The 26520-nt window shown below is 37.9% G+C and overlaps 1 protein-coding gene across 4 annotated transcripts in view; it reads left to right on the top strand.

The window, feature by feature from the left end:
* DNM1L (dynamin 1 like) overlaps positions 1-26520 on the top strand; it is a 39572-nt gene that overhangs the window by 3377 nt on the left and 9675 nt on the right. Inside the window, exons 2-16 of one of the 4 annotated variants that reach the window (XM_035344707.1) lie at positions 7029-7176; positions 13033-13071; positions 14230-14276; positions 15361-15432; positions 15997-16083; positions 16875-17037; positions 18981-19101; positions 19739-19870; positions 20160-20366; positions 20546-20666; positions 22060-22215; positions 22316-22405; positions 23356-23448; positions 25060-25116; positions 26224-26301. In XM_035344707.1, the coding sequence (XP_035200598.1) occupies positions 7029-7176; positions 13033-13071; positions 14230-14276; positions 15361-15432; positions 15997-16083; positions 16875-17037; positions 18981-19101; positions 19739-19870; positions 20160-20366; positions 20546-20666; positions 22060-22215; positions 22316-22405; positions 23356-23448; positions 25060-25116; positions 26224-26301 (1611 nt within the window). The remainder of the gene's footprint in view (positions 1-7028; positions 7177-13032; positions 13072-14229; positions 14277-15360; positions 15433-15996; positions 16084-16874; positions 17038-18980; positions 19102-19738; positions 19871-20159; positions 20367-20545; positions 20667-22059; positions 22216-22315; positions 22406-23355; positions 23449-25059; positions 25117-26223; positions 26302-26520) is intronic. The other 3 variants (XM_035344717.1, XM_035344728.1, XM_035344736.1) reach the window with 3 other exon arrangements.

Raw genomic sequence — 26520 nt, 5'->3', positions numbered from 1 at the left:
GTACTACTGTTGCTCAGTCTGCAGTTAATGCTATTTTGGGGCTTCAAAGGGGAAGAGTAGTTTACAGCATTTAACATGGTTTGTTCTGTTGGATGCTTCCATCTGAAGGAGCTGTTAATTAGGCTCTGTGATCGGCTCGGAGATGAACGTTACATTTATTTCTTTTTTCACTGTTTGGAGTAAGTGTCGGGCTTGATATTTTAACACTAAACCAACACTTGTTACAGAGGAAGGCTTCTTGATCTAACAACCTGAGTATTTGAATATGTACAACTGCATGTGCAGTTAGACCAAACAGTTAGGATGGTAATTTCCACATCAAGAAGCAATGGCAGCAATGGGAGGCTAATGTATGGTCCTGGCTAATGAGATGAGGAGAAAAATACATTGGATGATTATCAAAGCATCTGGTTTTTAGCTCTGTTATCTTAAAATTCAGATGCTTTACAGAGCTTTGTTGCTTTTTCCCTGGAGAAGTGGGACTTTAAGCCTCTTGAGCTTTTCATCCACTGGTGCATCTTGCTTGATGGTGGTGAAAAGCTGGTTTTAGGTGAAGGAGACTTTATCGTGTACCAAACGACCAGGAAAACAACCAGCACCTCTCCTATGAAGAAAGGCTGAGAGACCTGGGGCTGTTCAGCCTAAAGAGAAGGCTCAAGGGTGCCCTCATTGCAACTTTTTGGTACTTAAAGGGGGCTTATAAAGAAGATGGAGTCTTGGCTGAAACAGATAATGACAGGACAAGGTGGAGTGGTTTATAAACTAACAGAGGGGAGATTTAGATGAAGATTAGGAAGAAATTCTTTACTATGGGGGAGGTGAGGCACTGGCATTGGCTGCCCAGAGAGGTTGTGTCTGCCCCATCCCTGGAGATGCTCAAGGCCAGGCTGGATGGGGCTTTGGGCAGCCTGGGCTGGTGGGAGGTGTCCCTGCCTGTGGCAGGGGGGGTGGGAGCTCAGTGGTCTTTGAGGTCCTTTCCAATCCAAACCATTCTATAACAGCTCCATGCAAAGCTCAGGCCAGGAATGGCCTTTTGTTGTTGTTGTTGTTCCAGTGTTACATCTGCCTTACCTTTGTGAAAGGGGGTGTAACTAGAGCATAGCTTCAGTGCTGACTGGGGAGAGCTTGTTTTTCTTTCAGCTGTTTTGCAAACTTCCTTTTTTTTGTTGTTGTTGTGCCTCCTTGGCTCTTTCGTTGTCTTGATATCTGACGTGCAATGTGTCTAGTTTTGGGCATAACTTTCCCATTTTGCCATCCCTTCCTCCTGTCAAATCTTGCCCTGACTTTTCTGGGATGTGTTTCAAACAGGCAGCAAAATGAAGCCGACGTTAATTAGCTGTTTACTGATGCCAGGAATACTCTAAACTTTGCTGCTAAAGCTAAACAGTGCAAGCAGTAGTTGCTGTTGGGCTGTTTCTTTTCTCTGGTGGGCCCTGTCAGTCTCTGAGTAGCTCCTTTGTGGGTCTTGAAAGCTGCTTTGACTGGAGGGATGCTGACCTTCACACTGCGTCCACCTGCAGGCTTTATACATAAATAAAATCACAGGTCTAATAGTGGTGTGTTCTCCTTGTTCTGATTTTAATCCATCCAGGTTTTAAAAGTGAAAGTGATATTAAGCATCATTGAAACGAAGGTATTGATTGTGTTGTTTGCAAGCTCCCAGTTGCTGTGGAAGAAAGGACAGACACAATTGGAGAAGGATCTGAAAGAAGTATTTTCCCCCCAAGTTTTGTATGCTTGCTGCCAGGGTTCTCTTCAGCTTGTGCTTGGTAACTGTATTTTTTTGAGAACCCCTATTTTAATTAAAAAGGATGTAACTTGTATCTTGCCCACAGGGAATAGTGTGAGGGAAACATGTTTTCAGGAAAACAAAGGCAAAGACTGATTAAAGAAATAAGCCCTGGCAAATGCCTTTCAGAATCTTGGCAGAAATACCCTGTGTAGTTCTTGGAGAAGATTTCTTTATATAGTAGCCAGTAGGTTCACTGGCTTCTTCTTATTTGAAGGTACAAATTGGCTTTGTTTTTGCTTTATTTTATTGGGAAAAAAATATAATGCTGTAAGTGATAATACATAAATCCAGTCTGTACTGATCTTCAAATAACACAGTTCCCTGAAATAACTTCGCTATATTTGCTGTTGGTTATTTCCAATTAAATGAGGTATTTTTGTCTCAAATGAAGTATTGGAGGACATTGGGAATTGGTGTATTGAGAAAGAATGCAACTGCAATTCCCCTGTGGATTTGTTGTTGTTTGACGTGTATTTACAGCTAGATGTGGTGTAAATACAGGATTCCTGAACAATTTTGGCTGAGCTGTTTACGGGAGACCTCAGTAAAAACACATTAGCTTGTATTTCCCAATAATAGGATTGGAATTTGGCAAACCACGGGTGTATGCGTGGCTGAGAGAATAATTTAGCCAGCCAGACTTCAGTCATTATTTCTTGCATGACAGAAATGGTGAGATTGCTGCCATTTTGTCTCTGACATCAACGTAGATGCATTGCTTATCATAAGACAATTCTTCAGGAACTGTTATGAACATGAGGAAACAAAACCTCTCCTGCTTCGCCATTCCTTGCTGTCATTCTCAAACGTTGGTGATGAAGAAGTCACGGGGACTACTGGCCTTGCTGCCTTAATTCTTCTGTTCTTGTGCCTTGCAGTCAATCTGCATTGTGTTGCAGGAGTTCTTCGCAGTGACTTCCTGTTTGATTGGGTAATGAAAAATTTATCAGTTGGTCCTATCAAAAGGACTGGACTTCCTCAGAGTGGACGGGCTTATTCACTGAGCTGGGTGGGGAGTGCTGTGAGATGTGGGACAGTGAAGCTCAAATGACTCGGGGTGCCTTTAGGAACAACGTGTTTGGAGCACAAAGCACATACTTGGGAAGACGAGCAGACAGATAAGGAGAGCGGTGTGGAGGAGACTCAGAACTGAGCGTTGAAGTAGGAGACTCATGTGGGAGGTAGGAGAGGGGACAAGCTCCTTTACGCTGCCCCATGTGCAAGGATGGCGTTAGGAAAGCCAAGGTTCAGCTAGAGCTGAAACTGGCAAGGAGCATCAAGGGCAACAAGAGCAACTTCTTGTTGCATCAGCAGTGATAGAAGGAAGGAAAGAAAAAAGGGAAATTCAGGCAGGCTGCTGCTGTGCCCGGTGATTTAGTGACTGTGGATATGGACAAGGCTGAGGCACTTCCTTTGCCTTGGTCTTTACCAGCAGAGTATCCAAGGCATTTGTAGGTGGGACTCAAAGAGGAGAGGAACTATCAGTAGGGGAGAGGATCGGGTCAGGACTCTTTTGGCCATGGAGAATGTGTCTTGCTGTTCTGTGCATAGGGAGAAAGCCCTCTAAAGCTAGGACTGCTCATTAGGTCACTGCGGGCTTAGAAATAGGATGAGAAAGCCTGGGAAGGGAGTATTTGGGATAAATACAGCTGGCTCTTCATAGTGTTACTTGAAAATGTTCAATACAGACTCCTTTCTGTTTGGCTTGTCAGCAGCTCTGAGGTGTCTCTGAAAGGAGCAACTCCCGCTGCGAAGGCGGCTGGACAAAGTCATGCCCTGCTATCTGCCTCGTCTGAATTCCTGACAAGCGTGGCTGGCCAGGCAGCACGGTGCAAAGGGAGTTTTCTCACGAGAATTAATGTCATGGACGGGAGAAAATGTGTACTGATACTTCAATTGTGTGCACTTCTTGAGTAAGCAGGGACAAGTACATATGAAATGGAGATTGGGGAGGCAGAATTGGGATCGTTAGTACCTGTAACAAGTAGGGTTGCTGACTTTTTGGGAGTGGATCACAGATCTGACAGATCTCAGCTCTTCAATTTGTGAGCAAGTGCTCAGTGACTTCCCTGTTCTTGTCCTTCATCCTTGATCTAGGTTAATCTGAAGATGGTGTTGACAACAATGAAGATGTAACTGTTCAGGAGGCAGTAAGAATGCTGATGAAATTAACATCAGATGCACTGCGTATTCAAATAAAACATTTCTTAAGTACCTGTGTGCAGCCTCCCTTCTTAGGTTTGTACTTCTAGGAAAAATAGTTTTGCTATCCATTAACCTGGATGAGACTGATGGTTAACAGAGCAGAGCGTTACATGCTTGGCAATGGAGGTTTGACACAATGGCTAAAAAAGCAACAGACAGCAAGGTGTTCCTGCATTTACCTTTATTTCTGGGTAATCTATGTAAAGTTCCTCTAGTCATTATTAATTACAGATATTCCAAATTAGGAGCAGGTCAGGGTCTGGAAGAAAGCCTGACTGATGTGCCACAAAAGACTGAAATTTGTTAATCTTTTTTTGGACTTTGTATTTCAGTCCTTGCTTCAAATCATGACAGTAGTTCCAGTGAGATGACAAAACAAGCATGATGCTGGTATAAATTCATCCCTAAAAATTCTGTAGTATCCTTAGTCATTAGTACTGGTCCCTGCCCACATCTGTTGTACGAAGGGTTGGCTGAACTGAATTTGTGTTCTGAGCAGATCCCAAATCCCTCGCTTCCTCCCACTGGCAGAGAAAGATCAGCTTTGTGTTTACTGCTTTTCTTGCCGGATAATTCTTGATAATGGAGATTAAGGAGTGCATCATTAGGTACTGTATTATGTTCCAAGAGCAGATTGCTTTAATGAGGAAACATAACACAATTAGAAACAAATTTCCTGATGTATGGAGTATTGCAATGTCTCATCTAATGTATGACTTTACATTTGTCAGTTATTAAACCACTGCAGAGGATTCAGATGATTCGTTTTATATCTGAAAGTACCTGGGCTGTGGGAGTGGTATAGGACATCGTGTTCTTGTTCTATGTGTAGTTTGTCACAGAATCGCAAAATGGTTTGGTTGGAAGGGACCTCAAAGACCACTCAGTCCCACCCCTTGCCTCCCAGCAGACCAGGCTGCCCAAAGCCCCATCCAGCCTGGCCTTGAACACCTCTAGGGATGGGGCAGCCACAGCTTCTCTGGGCAACCTGTGCCAGTGACTCACCACCCTCAGAGTAAAGAATTTCTTATGTCTAATCTAAATCTCTCCCCTCTTTTAGGTTAAAGTCATTCCCCCTTGTCCTGTCACTGAACTGCCTGACCAAGAGTCTCTTCCCAGCTTTCCTGCAGGCCCCCTTTAGGCGCTGGAAGGCCGCTGTAAGGTCTCCCTGGAGCCTTCTCATCTCCAGGCTGAAGAACCCCAGCTCCCTCAGCCTGTCTCCATAGGAGAGGTGCTCCAGCCTTTGATAAGCCTCACGGCCTCCCCTGGGACCACTCCCACAGGTCCGTGTCCTTCTGGTGCTGGGGGCCCAGAGCTGAATGCAGGGCTCCAGGGGGAACCTCACAAGAGCAGAGGGGCAGAATCACCTTCCTTGCCCTGCTGGCCATGCTGCTCTTGATACACTCAGGACATGGTTGGCTTCCTGGGCTGCAAATGTGCACTTCCAGTTCATGTCCAATTTTTAATCCACCAGTATCTGTTAAGTCCTCTGCTGGGGTGCTCTCAGTCCAGTCATTGCCCAGCCTGCATTCATTTTTGGCATTGCCCTGACCCAGGTGTAGGACCTTACACTTGGCCTTGCTGAGCTTCATGAAGTTTGCAGCAGCCCACCTCTCCAGCCTCTCCAGGTCCCTGTGGATGGTATCCCTTCCATCTGTCGAGTCAGCTGCACCGCTCAGCTTGGTGTTAGCCACAAACCTGCAAAGGGTGTGCTAGATCCCATTGTCTGTCACTAATAAAACGCTAAACAGTACAGGTCCCAGCACCGACCCTTGGGGTACCAATCTCAGCTTCCTGCTATTTTGGAAAGACCAAACGGTGAGCAGTAGTGTGCAGTGACTTGCCCCATGGATTTTGTTTTTCTGTCACAATGAGGTTTTTGGAAGGGACTTGAGCCATTCATTACGTTCCTCTACTCAGATTATGTTCCAAAACAGTCACTACATCCAGGTCTCACCTTCAACCCTTGGAGACTGAAGTGATAGTTCTACCCATGTGAAAGAAATCTTACTCAAGATGTTAAAAACACTTTTCATAAAGGAAGGCATGTGTTGTGCATTTTTTTAGTGTAGCTGATGAATCTTTATTGCATTTCATCTTCTTGAGCAGGCATTCCACTTGTTTTAAATTGCAAAGTTTGTCAAAAAGTGACCTGTCTGTCACTCTGAAATATATGTGTTTTCACAGTCTGTAACACTAGTTATACTTCTCAACTGTGCTACAGCAAAACTCTGGCAGGGGGGCTTCCAGAACCACTTTGTGCTTTGGCCACATGGTTCTTCAGCTACTGTTTGGTAAGATTTTAGTGCACGGTGTCCTCAGTTGCTGCCTGATTGTGCTGTATTCCTTGATCTCTGCTGATCTGTTTTTTTGTTTTTAGAAAAATCGCTTAGGTTATACGCTCATTTTTTGATATACTTCAAGTTCTGGATGTTCTCTTTCAGAACTGGTAAGCTGAACTGCGATAGTATAGTGGCAATACATGTTCTAGCTGTCAAAAGGATGCATTCATTTTTTTCAGAGAATTGTTTGGTAAAACAGTGTTCATATAGTAACAGCTCCTAACTGACTGCAGTGATTGCCAAAACAGGTTTTCTCATGGCCTGCCTGTGTTGTCTTACTAGCTACAGAAAACTGGAAGAATTTACTATAGTCCCATTAAAAACAACAACAGGTAACCCCACAAACCCTTAAAGTCTTATAAGTCAGACTTTCAAAGCGTTATGTTTGATTTTTACTTGTTTAATTTATCCGTAAGAAATAGAAAGACATCCATCACAATGGCTTTTAAGTATCAAAAGCAGGTTTAAACAGCTACTGGTTTATAGCAGACTTGCTCTGTGTTGCCTGTGTGATGTGATACCACTGTATGAGATGCACCGAGTCTGTCAGATGCTTTCTGTAGGACACTGCATAGCAGAGGACAGACAAGACAGCCGTTTGTGGGAGTGGTGAAAGCAAGCTAAAACTAAAATGTTACATGACTTTTTTGAACAAAAAAAAAATGCTTTATCTGTATTCCAATTTTCAGAGCAGCGGAAAGAGTTCTGTGTTGGAAAGTCTTGTGGGGAGGGATCTGCTCCCACGAGGTACTGGAGTTGTCACCCGAAGACCCCTTATTCTGCAGCTGGTGCATGTTTCCCCAGAGGATGGTCGGAAAACAGCTGGAGATGAAAATGGTAAGTGAGATCCAAGAGCGTGTTTTGTCTAGTAGGAAACAGACTTTTAATATTTCTTGTGCATTTCACTGAAAAATATTGTACTTTTAGAAGTTTACTTGGAAGAAACACAGCCATTCTTACAGCGGTTGGGCTCATACGGCAAAAGTCATGAAGCCAAAACCTTTTGGGTATTCAAAATACCTAACATTTCAAGCTTTCCTGTTTGTTCTTAGCAAGTACTTTTGACAAAAGCAGGCCAAAGTAAGTATTTCAGTTATGATAACGACTGTATAAAGCACTGAGAACATGCCTTTCCTGTGTGTGTGTCTGTCCCCTTCCTCTTTTGCTGTTTAAATAAGACCTTTCCTTGAGAGGATGAGTATGTGACTTTGTGGAAAAAGGTGAAGAAACAAACAAACTCTGGACAAAGTGGTAGAAGGAGAAATAAAAACAAAGAAACCTGCCATAGATGCAAAAAGAATTGAAAAGGCACATTCTGTAGCTTGTAGATAGAATCTTTCAGTGCAGACAGTAAGACAGTAAGCACCTCAAGAACAATGCTTTAAGTATTCTAAAGGTCTCTAGTTTGAAGCTTTTGTCTTCTGCAGTGTTTATTATCCTCCAGCAGATCATGAAATTCATCTCAGTTGTCCCTTGGGATTTTGAACATGTTTTGTACTAGCTGCTGCTCTTGACATTTTGAAAGACCACCATATCCGCCTTCTGACCATCTTAAAATTTTGATTTAGATAGCAAAGGTACACACAGACTTTTGATGGTGCGATAATCTTGGGGCTACAATTTTTAATTCTTGTTGTGTTTAAATTGTTTGGAGTTTATTTCTAGAAATAGAGGTAACAGAAGTTTTTTGTAGTACTTCTATTCATGTAATATTTATAGTCACTGGTTGCTGAAGAACAGTTCCTAATGTGCATTTTAAAGGTTAATGCTCCAATTTTCAATATTGCCACAAGCAGAAAACAATTTTGGTTCATAACAATTAAGAGCTTTTAGCATGCAGGACACAGTATGCAGTCCAGGATGTGCTGAATTGTGAAGAGGTCATAGGAAAATTCAGGATGGAAATGATCTGAGGAGTCCAGTCTACTGCTCAGAATAGGGCTGTCTTTGAGCTCAAGACCAGGTTGCTCAGGGCTTTATTTAGTTTGGTCTTGAAAACCTTTCAAGACCAGTAACTCATTCTTAACAAGTAACTCTTGGCTACTTCTTAAGAATGACAGATCCAATTTCTTTAAAAGTGGTTTCACCCTACTCACGTTGTACAGTGTATGATTTTTGGTAATTTTCAGAATGCAACTTTACAGGTATAAAAGGTAATTTTCTAATCAAAGTATTCGGAGTCAAGGCAGAGACTTTCTGCTGTAGGTTGCATTTGATCTGTGGATATGAATTTTAAATTTGAATGGATTAATGGTATTACTGCATTAGGATGTTGGCCTAAATTAATATTTATAAGGCCCATTTAGACCTTTAAAGAAAAAAAAATCAATATGTAGGATGTACGTGTTATGGTCTCTTCCTGATGTTCTTTGGAGAGAAATGTAGGCTTGTTAAGAACAGACAGACTTTTATGACTTTTACCAGTTATGTTTGAAATGCCTCTCTTCTCCCTCAAAATTCAGGCAAATCGCAGTGGTTTTGTCACTGATACAGTTTAGCTTATGTACAGATTGTGTTTCATCTGAGAAGATGGGATTGAGTAGCTTGGAAAGAAAAAAGATGGCAACCTGTTAGCCTGGCTCCATTGTCTGAGATTTTATAAGTCACTATGCTATTAGAGGTCATACTTGTGTTGGTTTTGATTTGGATGCTGAAGTAGGGCTCAAACGTGTTTTGGATTTCCCAAAGGGAAGTCTTGCAGGAAAAGATGTTGTTGGTGTGAAGGGTTTCTACATTACAAACTGAATCTTGGACAAGAGAATGGCAGTCCTGGCATGTTGCTTCCTGAATGTGCTGGTAATGGACTGTGTGTGTGCACGGATACTTGTGATCCCCTGTGATTTTGTGATCTCAAGTTTAACATCTGTATGAGCACTTGCATCCAGAAAGCTTCCCTGTTTTTTAACACAAAACACTTTGGATTGCTGAGGTATTTGTTTAAGCATGGGCAATTGTGTTGTCTTTATGGCTATGAAGGAAGAAATTGTCTCTCTCAAATAGCTTTATTTTGATATTTTCTGATGCATGTCTTCTGCCAAAGAATATCAGTTCATATCAAATTAGAGGGTGTTTTTTTTATTATATATTGTTTTCTGTTTGATTCTTTGGAGCACATTTGGAAAGATTGTTGAGAAAGAATTACAGCCAGATGTTTGAAATAACATCTGTTTTTTTAACAAGAAACATTAAGGATCTTCCCTGCTGCCCCTGAGCTCACTGATGAGCTGTGCGATAACTTTGTGTGGTGGTCACCGTAATAGATCACAGTCATTGGAAAAGACCAGAGAGATGAATTTTCCATTAAACATGAAGTGCTGTGTTTTCATCACATATTTCAAACTGATGCGTATGTTCTACAGTGGTGTGCGTGCTCTGATGTGAAAGAAACATACTCATGCTTTTGCCGTTTATTGTTGGCCTTTAGTGATTCAGCACATGGTGTGTTTGATGTGGAGATACCACACTGTGTGCTCACTTATCAAATTACAGGAGAAGCAGCGTACATGAGAGACCTGTGGCTGATCTCATTAATGATTTAATTGGTCCCATAGCTTCTGGCAGCTTTTCCATGTGTTAGGAAATGGCAGTGAGGAGGGAGCATATGGATGGCCAACTAGGAAATGTGTGTATAAGTTCTTTTTTTAATCCAAGATAGGAAGCTGAACACTGGTCAAATTCTGAACAGGTGGAATTGGTATGGAATACAGAATAATTAATACACATATGTTGCTTGTAAATTCAACGTCATTTTGTCAGTTTTTTGCACTCTTTTTCAAATATGAGTCTCCTGTCCCTAGCTCCCCGGAGGTGTAGACTGCTTCATTGTACTTTTCAGTGTATAAATAATAAAGATTATTAAATAATCTTATATGCTATACTTATATAATACTAACGAGAATTAATTGATATATATTTTTATATATAATAATAAAAGAGCTCTCATCCAAGAGAGCTTGTCATTGAGGATGGAAGAAATGGTCCAACATACAGAAGGAATTGGAAAAAGGTCACATGTATTTTCACAAGTTGGATTTCATTTAGAGAGAAGCAGGAAAGGAGGGTAATGGGAAAAAATAGCATTCAAGTAGTAGACTGCTGGGTCTAAGAGCTGTGAAGGTAGGGGAAATAGAATGCTAGGAAAACAGGTAAGATTCGGCATGCTTTGCTGACTTTTAGTATTTGAGAAGTTCTTGTTGCCATGCTGCAAAAAAAACTTGGTAGTAGCCTTTTATGACTCAAGACATCATCTTTGTGCTCTGATAGTGCCTGAAGAATGTTTCTGCTGCTTAGGAGGTGAGAAGGGATACCAGAATAACCGAACTCAGTTAGCATTGTATAGTATCTGAACTTCTGACGGAAACTTTGCAGTATAGGGGATGACAAGTAATAATTTGTCAGAGGTCAGTTCTGAGAAAAATATCATCGGCGTGTCCAGTTTTCCAGTATACTAATTAAACATTTCAGGTCTTGCTCCAAAATATGAACAACCAGAAGAGTAAACACACTGATGTTTTATTTGGATTATTGTTTTTTTGAAAGGCTTTTTGCTCTTTGTTTGCTCTTAATAGCTGCTGTTGTAATCATTTCATTTCATTAGGACTTAATTTTGTAATGACTCTAATGTTGTTTTTGCACACTTTTATCTAGCCCTGAAGCTTGAATGTAATCACATGATTAATACACCTGAAAGTTTTGCCTGGAAGGATTACAAATAATAACTAGGGGGGAGACTGTTTTACTCATGAAGTTAGTGATATTAAAAAATGTTCAACGTGTCAGAAAGTATTGGGTTGTTGAATGTAGGTTAATTGAAATATTTTCTCCTTGCCTGAGCATCCCAGCATCCTGTGTAATGATGCAGATCCTTCCTCCTTTCCTAAAAACTCCTTTGCATTAAAGTAGAGCTATTGGGATTTCTTTCCTCAAATGTTAAAAGGGGAGAGTGTCAGTATAGACTTGAGAAGAGTGGGGCAAGAGTTTCCTACTGTATAAAATGGAACTTCTGAGGAAAAATTAAACTTGTATTTGCACCACGTGAGATTTTCTGTACATCCTGGGACATTGCATTTATTCCTTAAATCTTTTTTTTCCCTGTATGCACTGAGTTTAAGGCTAAGCCTTTTATCATGGGTTCAATCTTCTCTTGTGCTATATATAGCAAGGAAAACTTGTAGCTCTTTAAAACTTAGCTCTTTAAAACTTTAAAACATGGGCCTTATTAGATCCATGGATGTTAACAAGGTAAGATGCAGTGCCTCTTACTAAGATGCATCATTTTTGTATGTGTTTTTTTTAAGTTAATAGATGATACTAAAGCAATTCTCTACACATAGAACTAAATCTAGCAGCAGATTCCTATGCTGCCAGAAAAGCAGTAATTTAAAAGTAAACCTATGTTATCTCCCTCCTAGGGAGATGGTGGAAGGATGCTTGGTCCCTATCTTTCAAATGCTATGGTGTCAGTATCTTGCTATTTTTTTCTTCTAGTTCCATGCCTGTTTTTCCTTTCTCAGATTCAACTCATAGGAGGGGATGAGTAATACAACTTTGAAGATACTGTAGTTTCTTCCTGAATGTGGATTTTGTTTTAGTTCCTCTGTACTGTAAATGAACTAAACCCATTTAATAACCTGGAATTAATGAGCCCTTTCAGTTTACGCTTTTCTGGGGGGAGGCTGGTACGTATGTTTGCCTGTTTATCTGCTGATACAAACAAAAGCTGCCTGCTAACATTGGTTTCTTCATAGCTCATGCACCTGAAGTTGTCTGTGAATTCAGAGACAACAGTAAGGATTTAAGTCTTTTTTATATATATTTTTTTTTCCTGAGTGGATCCAGTTAATCTAAATCAGTGTATCTCCACTGATAAAGCTTTGACTTATCTACCTGAGCAAGGCACTAGAATTAACTCCCCAGATCTAATAGGCTTTCCAAACTGAAGAATTTATTGTTGCTGTGCCGCTTGCATTTTGTGCCAAATAGGCACATGCAGCAAAAATTCTTCACTAGTTTGTTTTATTCTTGCACTTCCATGGTGCTGCACTGGCATCACAGAAAAATATAGTTGTAAACCCGATAGCATGTCGATAAAGAGTTTTCTTTTTTTTTTTTTTTTAAATATGGGCTTTATATAAACATGAGAAACTTAAAGTTGAGAATGGTGGTAGTTAATGTTGTCTCTTCTTAAATCTGTCTCAGAGGTGTTCTGATTTTTTTAATCTGCATAAATTTATTTTCATCATTAAAATATGAATGCAAAACTCAGGTTTCTTTCCTGTGCGGTAATGTTACCTTCAGCGATACTAAAAATGTGCTTGACTTTTTCTCATTCTTGCCATGAATAAAAGATGAGAAACATTTTGCCAAGGAAGTTCAGCCTTGCAGAAACTATGGGTGATATTTTCTTTGCTCAGAAAAAAGTATTGTAAGCTATTGGAATTAGATGAACAGCAGTAGTAAAGTGATCATCAAGTAAACTTTGTCATCTAGAATATCAATTAATAAGCAGCATTTATCAGTGTTCTGTTAAGATCCTATTACCGTGCATACTGTAAATGTTACACATTTTCATCAGTAGTAGACTAGCATGCACATCTGTCTGCATGCATCTGTGATCTGAAGGTTAATAAAATGCTATGTTAAATATGATGAAAATTTTAAACATCATTCAATACTGTTTCTCTTTAACTGCAGACCCTGCTACATGGAAAAATCCAAGACACCTTTCTAAAGGTTGCCTTTCTCCATTTGCTTTTTCTCCCTACACATAAAGTGCATGCTTATATACACTAACCACATACATTTCATGCCACTTGTTGATTACACTTTTTACTTTTCCACGTTGGCTACTGTGTTGATTGATTATTTTGCTGAGTCTTGTGATTTAGTTGACTTTTAGCTTTCTGACCTTGTTGCATTAGAATGAGATGATTTTTGCTTTTCTGTGTCATTGCTGCTTCACAGAACTTTCTGCACTTTTAATTCCCAAATCCCTTGAGAGATCTCTAGTGATAAGTATCTTGAAATTCAACTTAAGTGAAAAAAATGATTTGAATGGTGACTTAATTTCAGGTAAGCTGTGTGTTTGCCGAGTGGCCATATTTCTTGTGGAGCAGACTGCTGCACTGGGGAGCAGAGGGGAAGTGATGGGTAACTTAAAAATTTTGAAACAGAACTTATTGGTGCTTGGAAACCTAGTTGTGAAAGTGCAAGTTTCTTGCAGCATAACTCAAACTGCTGCCTGCGCTACAAAGCAGGAGTTGACAAAACCTTGCTGTTTCTGGGGCTGCTCCTGAGTAGCCCCCAAGTAATTGTCAGACATCGTGGTGACTGACAAGAATTAAGATGTTTGGTTCATGACAGATTTGGGAAGAGACATGTTCTCCTAAGACTTCATTGTTATGTACAATACTTACGTATTTTCTGTTTGTGCCTTTTTCTTTTTGGTTCGACAGGTTTTTCTAACTTTTTTCTTTCAGCTGTAATTTGATCTCATTTGCATGGTAAAGGAAAAGATGCTAAAAGCTGGTATATTTTTTTCATTTTTTAAAGCTATTGCTAATAATTATTTTGTTTTCTGTTGCAAGCTGATTTTTGAATGGATTAGGCCTTTTCTGAAGAATGGTAGGATAGCTGATTAGCTCAGTTCACAATTAAGAAGATGGACATTGTGTAATAAGATAAATTGCAAAGAATGATGAGTTGCAGTGTTAAATAAGCAGAATCATAAATGTATGTGTACTGAGCTATTTAACATCTAACAGCAGAAAACAGACTAATTCTTGCTGCTTGAAAAAAAATCACATTCTAGTCTTCAATAAACAGGCTCTTGGAAAAATGTAATTGGAACATCTGCTTCTTCTTCCTCATGTACCAATTCTTTGTTTTCAGAGATAGATGCTGAAGAATGGGGTAAATTTCTTCACACCAAAAACAAGGTATGTTTGCTCAGGTGGTGGAGCAGCAGTTTCATAAGTACACCATCATATGTATACATAATTCTGTATCTCTTTCCCTTGTCTTTCTCAAAATGGAGATTATTCTATCTGCTATACTGTATCCAAGATTATTGAGGATTTTCTTTTTAAGAGTAACTTCTGGAAACCTGTTGCTTATTAATAGCTCTGTAGGTGGATCATTGATTCACCTGAGTTATTTATCTTAATCCCTTTTGTGTTCGATTGACGTTTTTCTTGTGCACAAGTGAGAGTACAATGGAAACTGCAAAGGCAAGAAAGTATACAGGTCATTTCAATCCACTGAAGGACTGGCAATGTTAGAGATAGATCAGAAAGCTATGAGAAGGAAGAGTCTAATATTTATCAAGGGAGAGGAGAAACAGAGATGACCAAGGGCTTCAAGCAAAAAAATTAGGCATTGGCGCTCTCTCGCTCTCTTTCCTAACAGTGTATCTCTATGTTGGCAGATGTACTTTTTAAGTGTTCTATTACTGTAAATCGATTTCCTCATCTTCTAGGCAGTGCTGGAAATTAAAGGAAACCTAAAGAGGAACATATTAGGAACATGTGAAAGGGTAGCTCTGTTCTAACTTGTTTCAGATTGGTGAAAGGAGGGTAAATAGACAAGAGCAGAAACAAACAAACGAACAAAAACAATATGTTCTTTGTCCCCTCGCAGATGTGTGGGGGTTCAAGCTCTGTGTTGTTCATTAACTTCAAATGGTTGTAACTAGATCACCAATATAATTAAATGTTTGAAATTCTCTTTAGGTGGATGCTATTTTTGTCTACCTTGTCTGACATTGATGGGGTAGTAATAAGTGCTAATAACTGCCACCTGATGCTGGAACAGATTAAATGCCAAGGTGGAGTTATCTCGTTTTTAGCACTGATGATTTCTGTTAGCATTAGCTTATGGGCTATTAGTCATTCTTACTTTTTTTACCTTTGGCATACATAGTTACAGGAATTTTCATTGTCTCTTGGAGAAGGGAGCATTATTTCACAATTAGGTAAGAGTATGTTGTCTTTGATATTTAAATAGTCTTATTTTATACTTCAGATCTATACAGATTTTGATGAAATTCGTCAGGAAATAGAAAATGAAACAGAGAGGATTTCAGGAAATAATAAGGTAAATGCTGAACTGTCCATCGTTGTCTTGCTGTACATCCTCTTGCTACTGAAACTTTTCTTAAGCAGTTCTAGCAGCTAGAAGTGAAAAGCATTGAACTGTTCTCATGAAAAATCATAGCTATGCTGCTTGTTCATGAGATAAATGACTTAAGCTAAAAGGAAGTGCAGAGAATTGCTGTCACTTTACTTCCAAACTTCCATAATAATACTGCAAAAAATAAATATGCTTCTGTTTTTTCCACGTACATGCTTTCATGTATGATTATAAAATCAAGTGTTTTATTCTCAATTATCTATTATAATTACTGAAATAGCCTTTTATGCATTATATTGAGAGGATAACAGGGCAGCTTCCAAAGACAAACGGTTGATGGATGTGGCTGTTTTTTTTTTTTTTTTTTTTTTTTTTTTTTCTCACCAAGTAGGTAGGTGTAAGATATATGATGAAAGAAACCTGTTGTGTTTTGTTTTGTTTTTTGGTTGGTTGGTTGGCTTTTGGCTTTCTAAGTGGTCATTAACATAATCCAGTACAATGATTAACTTTTCTTTAATATATTTCTAGGGAATCAGTCCCGAACCTATTCATCTTAAAATTTTTTCATCCAATGTTGTAAATCTGACTCTTGTGGATTTGCCAGGAATGACAAAGGTAATGCTTTTCTTCTGACTCGCTGTAAACACGATGTTTTGAATCAAGGAGTGTATGTTCAATCTTTGGCTTGGTTCTCTATTGTTAGGTTAAACAGCTTTCAACATTGTTCCTTGGTTTAATTATTTGGCTCTATAAATTTGAGATGTCACCATGTTCTGGTGTAGGATTTGAGTTTCTGGTGCTGTCCACTGTTATAAGAGAGAGATTTACTTAAGCTCTTCCTCTTTCTATACAAATTGAGTGATCGGAAGCATTGCACAAGCAGCATATTCCCTTGGAGATGAGAGACAACTTAAATTTCAAATCCATTTCGGCAGATAGATGGGCAATTGACAAGTTTGAAAATGTTTTTGCCATTGTTTCTCCAGAAGCTGCTATGCATGTTTTGCCTAAGAAATTGTATAAAGTGAGAATACATTAGAAGAAGAGTTCAGATTCTGTTTATCTTGAATAACTTTCTGTGGCAAGGTGATCACGATGGCTTCTCTACCTGTCTCTGCAGACATATGCACCCCACTCTGCCTGTTGTGCAGGTGATTCTTGGATAGTAAGTCATCTTGACAACAGTATCAAAACAAACCATCTGAGTTGATTCTCACTTTTATAAGAGTGGTTTTTAGCTTTTATTCCTTTCAGGATTTTCCTTTTTTTTCCCATTTGTTAAGGGGAAAAAAAGGGGCTGGAAGACTTTCTTATAGTGTGCAGAGTATAAATCTTCAATGAGTGGTCTAACACAGGAGTAAATGTACAATTTTGAAAAGTTCTATGCTGTTTTTTTTTTTCTCTAGGTGCCTGTTGGTGATCAACCTAAGGATATTGAACTTCAAATAAGAGAGCTAATCCTTCAATTCATCAGCAACCCAAATTCAATTATTCTGGCAGTCACAGCAGCTAACACAGATATGGCCACTTCAGAAGCACTTAAAATTGCACGGGAGGTGGATCCTGATGGTAAGCAGCAAAAACCCTAGATTCTGTAATACGTTTAAAAAATAAATTAATGTGAATCCTAAAATAAAGCTAAAGTTGGTTAAAAAGTAGCAAGGAAAATAAATGTTCCTGCATTTCCTAGAAGATATAATTATTATATTTGCTTAAAGATTTTCTGACTGCAGCAGAAAATGTTGTGATGAATTAATATCTTAAGAGATTTCAGGCTTACAAACAGGCCAGAGAACTATTTTAATAGTCATATGAGCAAATTTTGGTTTCAGATAAACAAAATAGCATTAGAGAATGTTGGAGGTTTTGAGATTTTTAGTAATTTAGTCTGTTAGGATGACATCATGCTTCATTGTCCAATATTCTCTCTTTTATGAGAGAAAATGTCATCCTGCAGCTAGTATTTAACTGTTTAGCTGTTTGTTTAATGACTTTTAGTAAGAGTAAAAATAACATATACTGTAAGTATCCATTTTAATGTCCTGCTCTTGTATGGCAGATCTGACTGATTTCACTTAATCTAAAAAGAGGATTATGATATTTTAAATTTACCTAATGACTTTGAAATAGATCTGCAGCTACTGGGTACCTGTTTCTTGTGTATGAGAAGTGCTGTTGGTACTATTTACTAATAAATGGCACTGTGATTCTAAAGAAGATGAAAATGTATACTTTGAACGTATATATTGAAATTAGGGTAAAACTTGGTGTCGGTATGCTTTATGCTCAGATTCTTCTTTCCTTAAAATTAGTATTTCTCACCTGATTTCAAACTGCAAGTCTGCTTGGGCCTGTCTGCGTAAGTGTTTACGGGTTGCACAGCCACATGACTTTGAGGGAGAATCTCTTCTCTTGGCTGTGTCTTCAGTCAGATTGTCCTCGTTCAATGCAGCTGACCCTTTCCTTTTAATTTATTCCTGTAAAAGCGATCAGCTGTGACTTTTGGATCACTTCCCAAAATTCTAATCTTAAAGGTCTGGAGTGGCAGCTTATGTTGCAAGCACAATGGTATGTAATGAGAATTTGAAGTGCTAAACTGGTTAGAATTTCAAAGTTGCATTTTCTGAAAGTTTCAGGAGCCAAGCACCTTCTCATTTTTCTGAGTTACTGGATTATTTTTAGACTTGAAAAGCATGCTATGATTTAAAAGAAAAAGTTCTTGCCACTTCCATTTTCTGACCTAAGAGCCAAGGAGATACTAAGGCCCCAGATAAGACTTGTACGTGTTAGCCTACCTGTTTAAACATGCAATATTTATCTACTTAGTGACTTTGAGTCACTATTTCTTCCACGGTGACTAATAATGAAGTTTTAATTTTCGTTCAGAAAACGTTGTCACATATTTGACAAAAGTCTGTTCTGTTAGCACAAGTAATCCCATACTGCTTTTTCAGTCTCTTGGGATTCTGGCTCTGTATTTCCACGATGCTTGAAGTGGTCCTGTTACTTCCTCTGGCAGCTTCTCCAGTAATGGTGTTTCAAAAATAGTTTGAAACATTGCCATTATATCTAGTTCTACATAGATCCTAGAAAAGTGTTCAGTTTGCTCACACCTGCAGGTCCCCTGCCTGCCTTAGTCTTCTCTGCAAGTACTTAGCACCTCTGACCTCATCTACTATGCAAAAATATTTGTTGCAATTAGTGAAAATTTTGAACTGCATAGCACCTAAACTTTTTTCTTTAACCACATACATATGGGGAGCAATACCTGCCAAAGCGTGTTTATATATATATATATATATATATATATATATATATAATATATAATAAACAAACACACTTTTGTTAATAAGGGGCTCCAGGTAGGCCAGTGCTACACATTGTTGTGCTGGTCTTCGCTGCTTTGTCCTGTTATACTTCATGCTGCATTCCTGAGGATCTTCTTGAATGATGAGCTTTAGCTACCTTGATCAAGACAAAACATCCCTTTGAGTGAGTTTTCCTTTTGGTAGGTCGAAGAACCCTTGCTGTTATCACAAAGCTGGATCTCATGGATGCTGGCACTGATGCTATGGATGTGCTTATGGGAAGAGTGATTCCAGTAAAACTTGGCATCATTGGAGTCGTGAACAGGTCTGTCTGGGCACATTTATATCATTTTTTAAAGACTCTTAATATGACATAATGCTTTGGGTTTATTTAACCATGAGCATGGGTTTAAGAATAAAGTGACCTGATGCTGAAACAGGCATGCAAGCAACAAGCTCATTGGTGACTTTTCAAAAATCTGTTCTTCTTCCAGTCAATCAACTGCTAGTTTAGAAAGGAGTAGGGACATTTCTTCTACAGGAACTGTTATGTTACTTCTTTCCAGTACTGATTTTTAGCTTGAGGGATGTTTCTGATTAGCTAGCTGTTCATATTATTGCTGATATGGCACTAACAGATCTTTCACACTAGTGCTATGATCATGTTAAATGCATATGACTGTTATAGTTGTGCATGTTACCTTTTGCATCAGCTAGGTCAAATCTCATGCAGTGTTGATAGAAGTTTTTTGCTCAGTCTGTGTATGTATGACAGCTACCTGTACCAATTTGCCATCTGTGCTCCATGGAACAGCAAATAAAACCCTATTTTATAAGGGAGAAGGGTTATGTCTGTAAAGCAAAAACCATCTGTTCAGATCTCCTGTCAGGAAAACAAGAAGTGTGAATTGTTTTTCCTTTGCATCCATTAACTAGTGTGCAACTCTGCCTTTTAACTTCAGGAGTCAGTTGGATATTAACAATAAGAAGAGCGTAGCTGATTCTATCCGTGATGAGTATGGTTTTCTTCAAAAGAAGTATCCTTCCCTAGCCAATCGAAATGGAACTAAGTATCTCGCTAGAACACTGAACAGGTATTACATATTACGTCTAAAAAAAATTAAAATAAATTCATTCTTTTAAAGGTACATTAAGATATAGATTGGTGTGTTAGAAATACGAATTACCGTTTATTTTTATCTTTCCTTTTTCTTTTGGTGCTGTACAGTGAAACAGCTCTGTTCCCAAATTCAATTTCTGCATTTACTGTAATTTTCCTGAGCAAATGTTTTCCTTTGATGATAATTTTCTGTCTCTTTTGATAGAGATGATAAAGCTGAAATTATTCCTTCCTTCTCATGAAGACCTGTTTTCCATTTTTAGACTACTAATGCATCATATCAGGGATTGCTTGCCAGAACTGAAAACCAGAATCAATGTTTTAGCTGCTCAATACCAGTCTCTGCTAAACAGCTATGGGGAACCTGTTGAGGACAAAAGTGCCACTTTATTGCAGCTTATTACCAAATTTGCCACAGAATATTGTAATACTATTGAAGGAACAGCAAAATACATAGAGACTTCTGAGCTGTAAGTACTAAATGTTTTTCTAGAATATTGACTGACCCAGCAGCTCTTGCTGGTTTATATTGGCAATAGTAGTACATCAGAGCATAACATAATCAAAAATGTTTGAATCCAAGTAACTGTAAAAATGTTTGCAGTGAAAGCTTTTTTCCTTGTTTTTAGTTGTTGTTTTATTCTTTCAGATGTGGTGGAGCCAGAATCTGTTACATTTTTCATGAGACCTTTGGAAGAACCTTAGAATCTGTTGATCCTCTAGGTGGCCTTAACACAATTGATATTCTGACTGCCATTAGAAATGCTACTGTGAGTGTTACTCTCTATTCTAAGTGTTACTGGTTTCAAAATAAAGTTTGATCAATTTGTGCCCTTTCAGGACTCTAATTTACAGCTGAAAGAGTTAATGCAAATAGGCTGAATCCTGCTTTTAGGCATTTGAAGTGAAAAATACAAAATCCAAATTTGCAGCTATTATCAGATAGTTAATGAGTTTGAGGGGAATGCTTACTCATTTCTTTTGCTTGTAGGTTTAAATTAAGCTCCAGTCCAGCTTTGGCAACCCTATGGTGAAGCTATCATATATTACAGAAAGGGTGATGAAAAACTTCCCATGCATTTATTTTGCATTAAGAACTTCTGTGCTAGGTATAAAGACTTACCGTGAGATCTATGGGCTAGGACTTGTTCAGATATTTTTATTCTTTATTACTGGATGTGACTTTTTAATGGTTCGGTATTTACATGGCTAATTGGGTTTGTTGTGGATATGGTAATTAGTGTTGTAAGAATTACAAGTAAGTAAAGTAAAAATATTACTTTAAAAAAAATTACTTTTTTTAAAAATTACTTTTTAAAAAGTAAGTAAGTAAAAATATTACTTTTCAATATGCCATTATATGGAACGTTCACTCCTCAGAGATTGACTTGAACATCAAACAAGTCAGCTTTTGTATTGTGTTCTGCTGGGTACAGACACTTGCGTTTCTGCGTGGTCAGTAATTATTCAGACTTGGAATACATTAAGTACACTGCAGCAGTGATTTGTGTGCATGTTCTTATCCTTCTGTAAATGTAATGCAGCATTTAGTGACTGGTAAGATGTATTGTTTTTCTGTGAAGCATCACATCGTTGTGTTTCTCAAGCTCATTTAGCTTTAAAAAAAAAATCAGGTAAAAGCATCCTGTGTATAGCTGAGCATTTGTCTGTAAGGTGATAAATGAAAATATCCCAAATATTGACACAGTGACACTTTATTACAAGTATATTTAACAGCAAACCCAGCTATCATGCAGTGAGAATTGTATGTCTAGAATTGCTGGATTTTTGTCTGCTGAAAATTAGGAAAAGAATGTCTGTCTTTGTAAGAAATTCCGTTTAAACTTGGATACACAAACCTGGAAAGAATTGTTCGTGGTTGTAAGACTAAGTAGAAATGTTCAAGATTCAACAAGGGTTCTGGTTAATTATTATTTAACACAAACTTTGTCTTAAAGATATTTTCTGAGTTTCTTTAGTCTGTAAAGATTTTATATTCTTTTAATATGTATTATTTTTAAAGTGGCAAGGCCTGTTATGAGTGTTCTTTTGGATGTGAAAACTGTAGCCTGCTTTATTCAGGACTTCATAAAATACTGCTACTTATAAATGCTTGTTGTTTTAATATGCAACTTAGCAAAATTTACCCTTCTTTTGAACTAGGGTCCCCGTCCTGCCTTGTTTGTTCCTGAAGTTTCATTTGAATTGCTAGTTAAAAGGCAAATCAAACGTTTAGAAGAGCCTAGCTTGCGTTGTGTGGAGCTGGTTCATGAAGAAATGCAGAGGATTATCCAGCATTGTAGTAATTACAGTACACAGGTAAAGTGTGCCTGAATTATGTTCCATATCACCGCCCTTCCCCCCCCCCCCCAAAAAAAAAAAAAGTCTTAAAATCTCACCAGTATTTTTTTTTTTTTAGGAGTTATTGAGGTTTCCTAAATTGCATGATGCCATAGTTGAAGTAGTAACTTGTCTTCTCCGTAGAAGACTTCCTGTCACAAATGAAATGGTAATTTTCCATCTACTATAATTTTGCTGGGAAAATTATGTTTTCTAGAGTTTTCCTTGATGCTTCTGTTTGCTGTGTAATGTGAGGAACCCAAATTATTAAAGGAGTCTTAACTTATATTTGTTAAGTAGCTTCTTCTGTATTAGAAGATAATACATAAAAAATCAAAGGGGTGGGGTGGAACGCTCTGCAGCTTATTGTCTGCTGCGCTTCCATTTTCCAAGATGATTTTACTAAAACTTGGATGTAAAGCCTCCTCGTCTTTCTGATGTAGGTATATTTACCTTCCCTGTAACAGAAGCTGTTCACTTACAGTAGTTAAAGACACAATGGTAAAAATTAAATTATAGTCCTTATTCTATTTGTTTCAAAGGTAAGGTTTAGATAAAATGTTGATTTAACCTTTAATGCCTTTTAGTTAACAAGAGCTGAAAATTCAACTTCTAATATTAAAATACGTTTATCCAAAGCTAAAAGTCTGCTTTAGGCTTGCTTATTGGGGAGGAAAGAAAGGTATTGTCTCTGTACACCTATATGTATGTTTAATGTGAAAAGCAAACAAAAATTGTTGTATGTGCTTATAGCGGGACATCTCTCACTAGTTCAAACGTGGATGGCTTGTGACTGAAGGTTGACTATATAGCTTACATCATATAGAACACTCCTTAAATGGCTGAGTTTTGTTTACTTCTTGCTGGAGAGGGGTTAGCTTAATAAAGCCAACAAGTTAAACTGTTACAACTTCAAAAAAGAGCTGAAGGTCTGAGTGTATTGCAGTGAAAGAATTAATTCCCTTCTTGCTTTTTTTCAGGGTCAGAGCTTTAATGTCTTTGGGGCAGTAAAAATGTTTTTTGGCTGTGGACAGTTAGACTGCATTGTAGGTCATTGTTCTTCACTGCCATTAGATCTACTCACTGAATTTTTGAACCGTGAATGCCATTTCATTGCAGGTTCATAATTTAGTGGCTATTGAGTTAGCCTATATTAATACCAAACATCCAGATTTTGCTGATGCCTGTGGGTTAATGAATAACAACATCGAGGTAAGAAAATACATCCTCTTAAAAATAATTTCTGTATGCTTAGCAGAAAAGTGGATAAGTCAAAAGTATTTTTATGATCATGGATTATAGATTTGTTAAATGTCTTTCGATTCTTCAAATGAAGGCCTAAATAATTGCTTCATAGAAAGAAACTGACACATCTGTGCTTCTACCATAGTTCTACCTTTTGAAGTATAAAGATTTGATTATATTACAAATACGGTGTATGTTTATCTTGTGATCAGCTGATTTATTAGATTTATGTTGCATATTACATGCAGAACCAGTGGCTGATGTTTCAGTGAAAACAATTCTGTTTGTATGTCTCCTGGAAAATAAGTTGGGCATCTGAGTAATGGCTATTAAGTGAAATTTTGCAAGAGAAACTTTAAAAATATGGATGCGAAATACTCTTTAATGTCAAAGTAACTGCATCTTCTCTCTGACAGAATGTGTCAATAGCTATAATGTTCCTCTCATTCATGAAATGATGATACAGGTATTGTTTCCTCTGTTCAGCTTCTAATTTCTGCTTCCCTTTGGTATAGTTCCTGAACACAGATTCAGGAACTTCCATCTCCCTAAAACAATTTTCTCCATCACTCTCCCATCAGGCTTTTACAGCTTCAGTAGCCTTTTCTCTTTTTCAAGTCCAGTTTTGATAAGTAAACTTTGTTGCTGACATCCTATGGAAACGGTTGTCCTACAACTGATCTGCTCAGTTCTTTCTCCAAGTCTGATTTTTGTTGCAGTATTTCATCCATCTGACTAAGAGCTTGTTAATAATTCCTGTATTCTCTTGCTGATTCAACACATTTTTTCATAGTAGAGTTCTTTTTAAAATGTTTATGTTGTCATTTTTGCTTGTTGGTTCTAACTTCTTTTTTATAAATAAATTTTGGTTTGACTGGTTATGCAATTGAATTTGCCTTGATAGACTGCATGCTCTTCAATCTAGTTCAGGAGTAATGTCTGCACAAACTGCTAGGAGTACAAAAATTAAGATTGTGTGAAGTTGAATGTATGAGATTATTGTATTATTGTGTGTTACCTATGTTAGCTCTTTTCCAGTATCTTCCTGAACAGGACACTGAAATGTTTGAAGAAACAAACCATGTAAAATATCTTAATTTTTATTCAATGGACAATCAGTTCTTGCTTGCAAGAAAAAACAGATCTTTGTCATGATTGTTTCAAGTTATTTTGTTATAAAGCGAATGTTTCCTTCTGGGCAAATCAGAGTCAACCTTGCTGGATGTGAAATCAAATTCTTTTGGATTACTTTGAAGATTTAATGCTTAATAAAAGCTGTAGGGAATATACACAGAGCCCAACTGTTTAGCTTTGATCCTGTTATCTAAAGGCTCTAGTCTTGACTATAGAGAGTGTTGCAAAAAGTTTTGCAAAAAAATGTGTATTACTTTTGGCCAAGTAATCAGAGTAGTTTCAGGAAAATAATTGATGCTTTCATAGGATCATAGGATTGCTACATGTCACTGGATGAAATGTTATTATACTGTTTGTCTCTAAAATTTAAGTCATCTTTAAAAGTCTTGGCTGTGTGTCGATACAGCGATACATAATTGAGGTCTTGCTGAATTGTTTTTAAAGGAACAAAGGCGTAACAGGTTAGCCCGGGAATTGCCTTCTTCTGTGCCACGAGACAAGGTGAGTAAATGTTGATTTTTATTTACTCATTCTAAGTTTAACACATTCTGCTTTGAGCTAATCTAAATGTTGGGAACTTTGATCTGCTGTACTAGTAACAGTTTTGGGAGCTTCCAGAATATTGACTTTTGTCTTTGAATTTCATAAGATAGAAGTGGAATGTTGTTTTCTTCTTCCAAAGATGCAGGTTTTAAATTTGGGATTTCTGAAGACTTACCTATAAATTTACATTAGTATTACACATATTACTTAAGTGTCATTTCAGGTGAGAGTGTTTGCAGTTGTTAAAGATGGAGTCAGAACTTGAAAGCTTCAATTTATGGCTGTGACACTGATTTCAAAAGATAAACAACTGATTTAAAATAATCAGCATGCCAATGTAGTGGGTCTTTTTAAAGCTACTCTTAAGACTGCAGTTTTAGTGCAGTCTTACTTTCTCTGGGAGAAAACGGAGGAGAAAGTTTTCAGTTGATCATCGTAATCTAGTCATGTGGTCTGTTTAAGTTGCTTGGTTATCAAGCATCGTGAAAATACTGCCTTGTGGGAATGAACAGACTGACAGCTAGGATTTTAGACAGTTATGCATTTATTATGCCGTGATGTATTTAGAATTCAAATATACAGAAAATAGTTTAAACCCATCACAGGTTGTAATAGGAATGATTACAGCTGAGAAATCAGTTTCTTAGCTTAAAGAGTAAGATGAAGTCTCAGAGTGGACTTCCATATTAGTGCCTTTATTTAGTAAAAGTCAGCTGATGGATGAACTGAGAATGTAAGGTAGAAATCTAGAGATGGCTTTTAGTGCTGTTTGATCCTTCTTTTAATTGACTTCATATTTAAATCATCAGTGAAGGAGCTGAAAAATTGAAACCCAGATAAGGCAAAAGTCCTTTTACTGTCTTCAACATGTTTTTTTTTTTTTTTTTTCCTGCCTGTATTACTGTGTTGCTTGTAAATCCAAAATCTTTTCTTTTCTGGATTTTTTTATTAAAGACAAAAAGATATTAGCAAATAAAAGTGCATAAGTTTGCTAGGTAGATTTGGTGGTTTTCAGTTGAAATTTTTTTTTTTTTTTTTCCTCCCTGCATTTTTCACCTTCCTTAGTCTACTAAAGCTCCAGGTGCATTGACACCTGCTTCCCAGGAGACTGTTACTGCTGCTTCTGCTGAGGCTGATGGCAAGGTCTGTCTTGATTTTTCCTATAAGCACTGCATGCGAAATATGTTGTGGTGCACCTCAGGTACTGTGGAAAGCAGTCTGTATTTCGGGCTCTGTCCCCAGCCCACTGTTCCCTACTGGGTGTAGACTACTTGACATTTCATGACTGCAGTATGTGGGTAGAGATGTACTACCAGGTGGCAAAGCCACTGCTTTCTGTTTTACCCCTTGGTTGTAATATAT

The sequence above is a fragment of the Oxyura jamaicensis genome, chromosome 1 (genome assembly GCF_011077185.1).
Source record: "Oxyura jamaicensis isolate SHBP4307 breed ruddy duck chromosome 1, BPBGC_Ojam_1.0, whole genome shotgun sequence".
NCBI classification, from domain to species: Eukaryota; Metazoa; Chordata; class Aves; order Anseriformes; family Anatidae; genus Oxyura; species Oxyura jamaicensis.
Note: the sequence above shows the minus strand (reverse complement) of the source record. Positions and strands in the feature narration are given on the sequence as shown.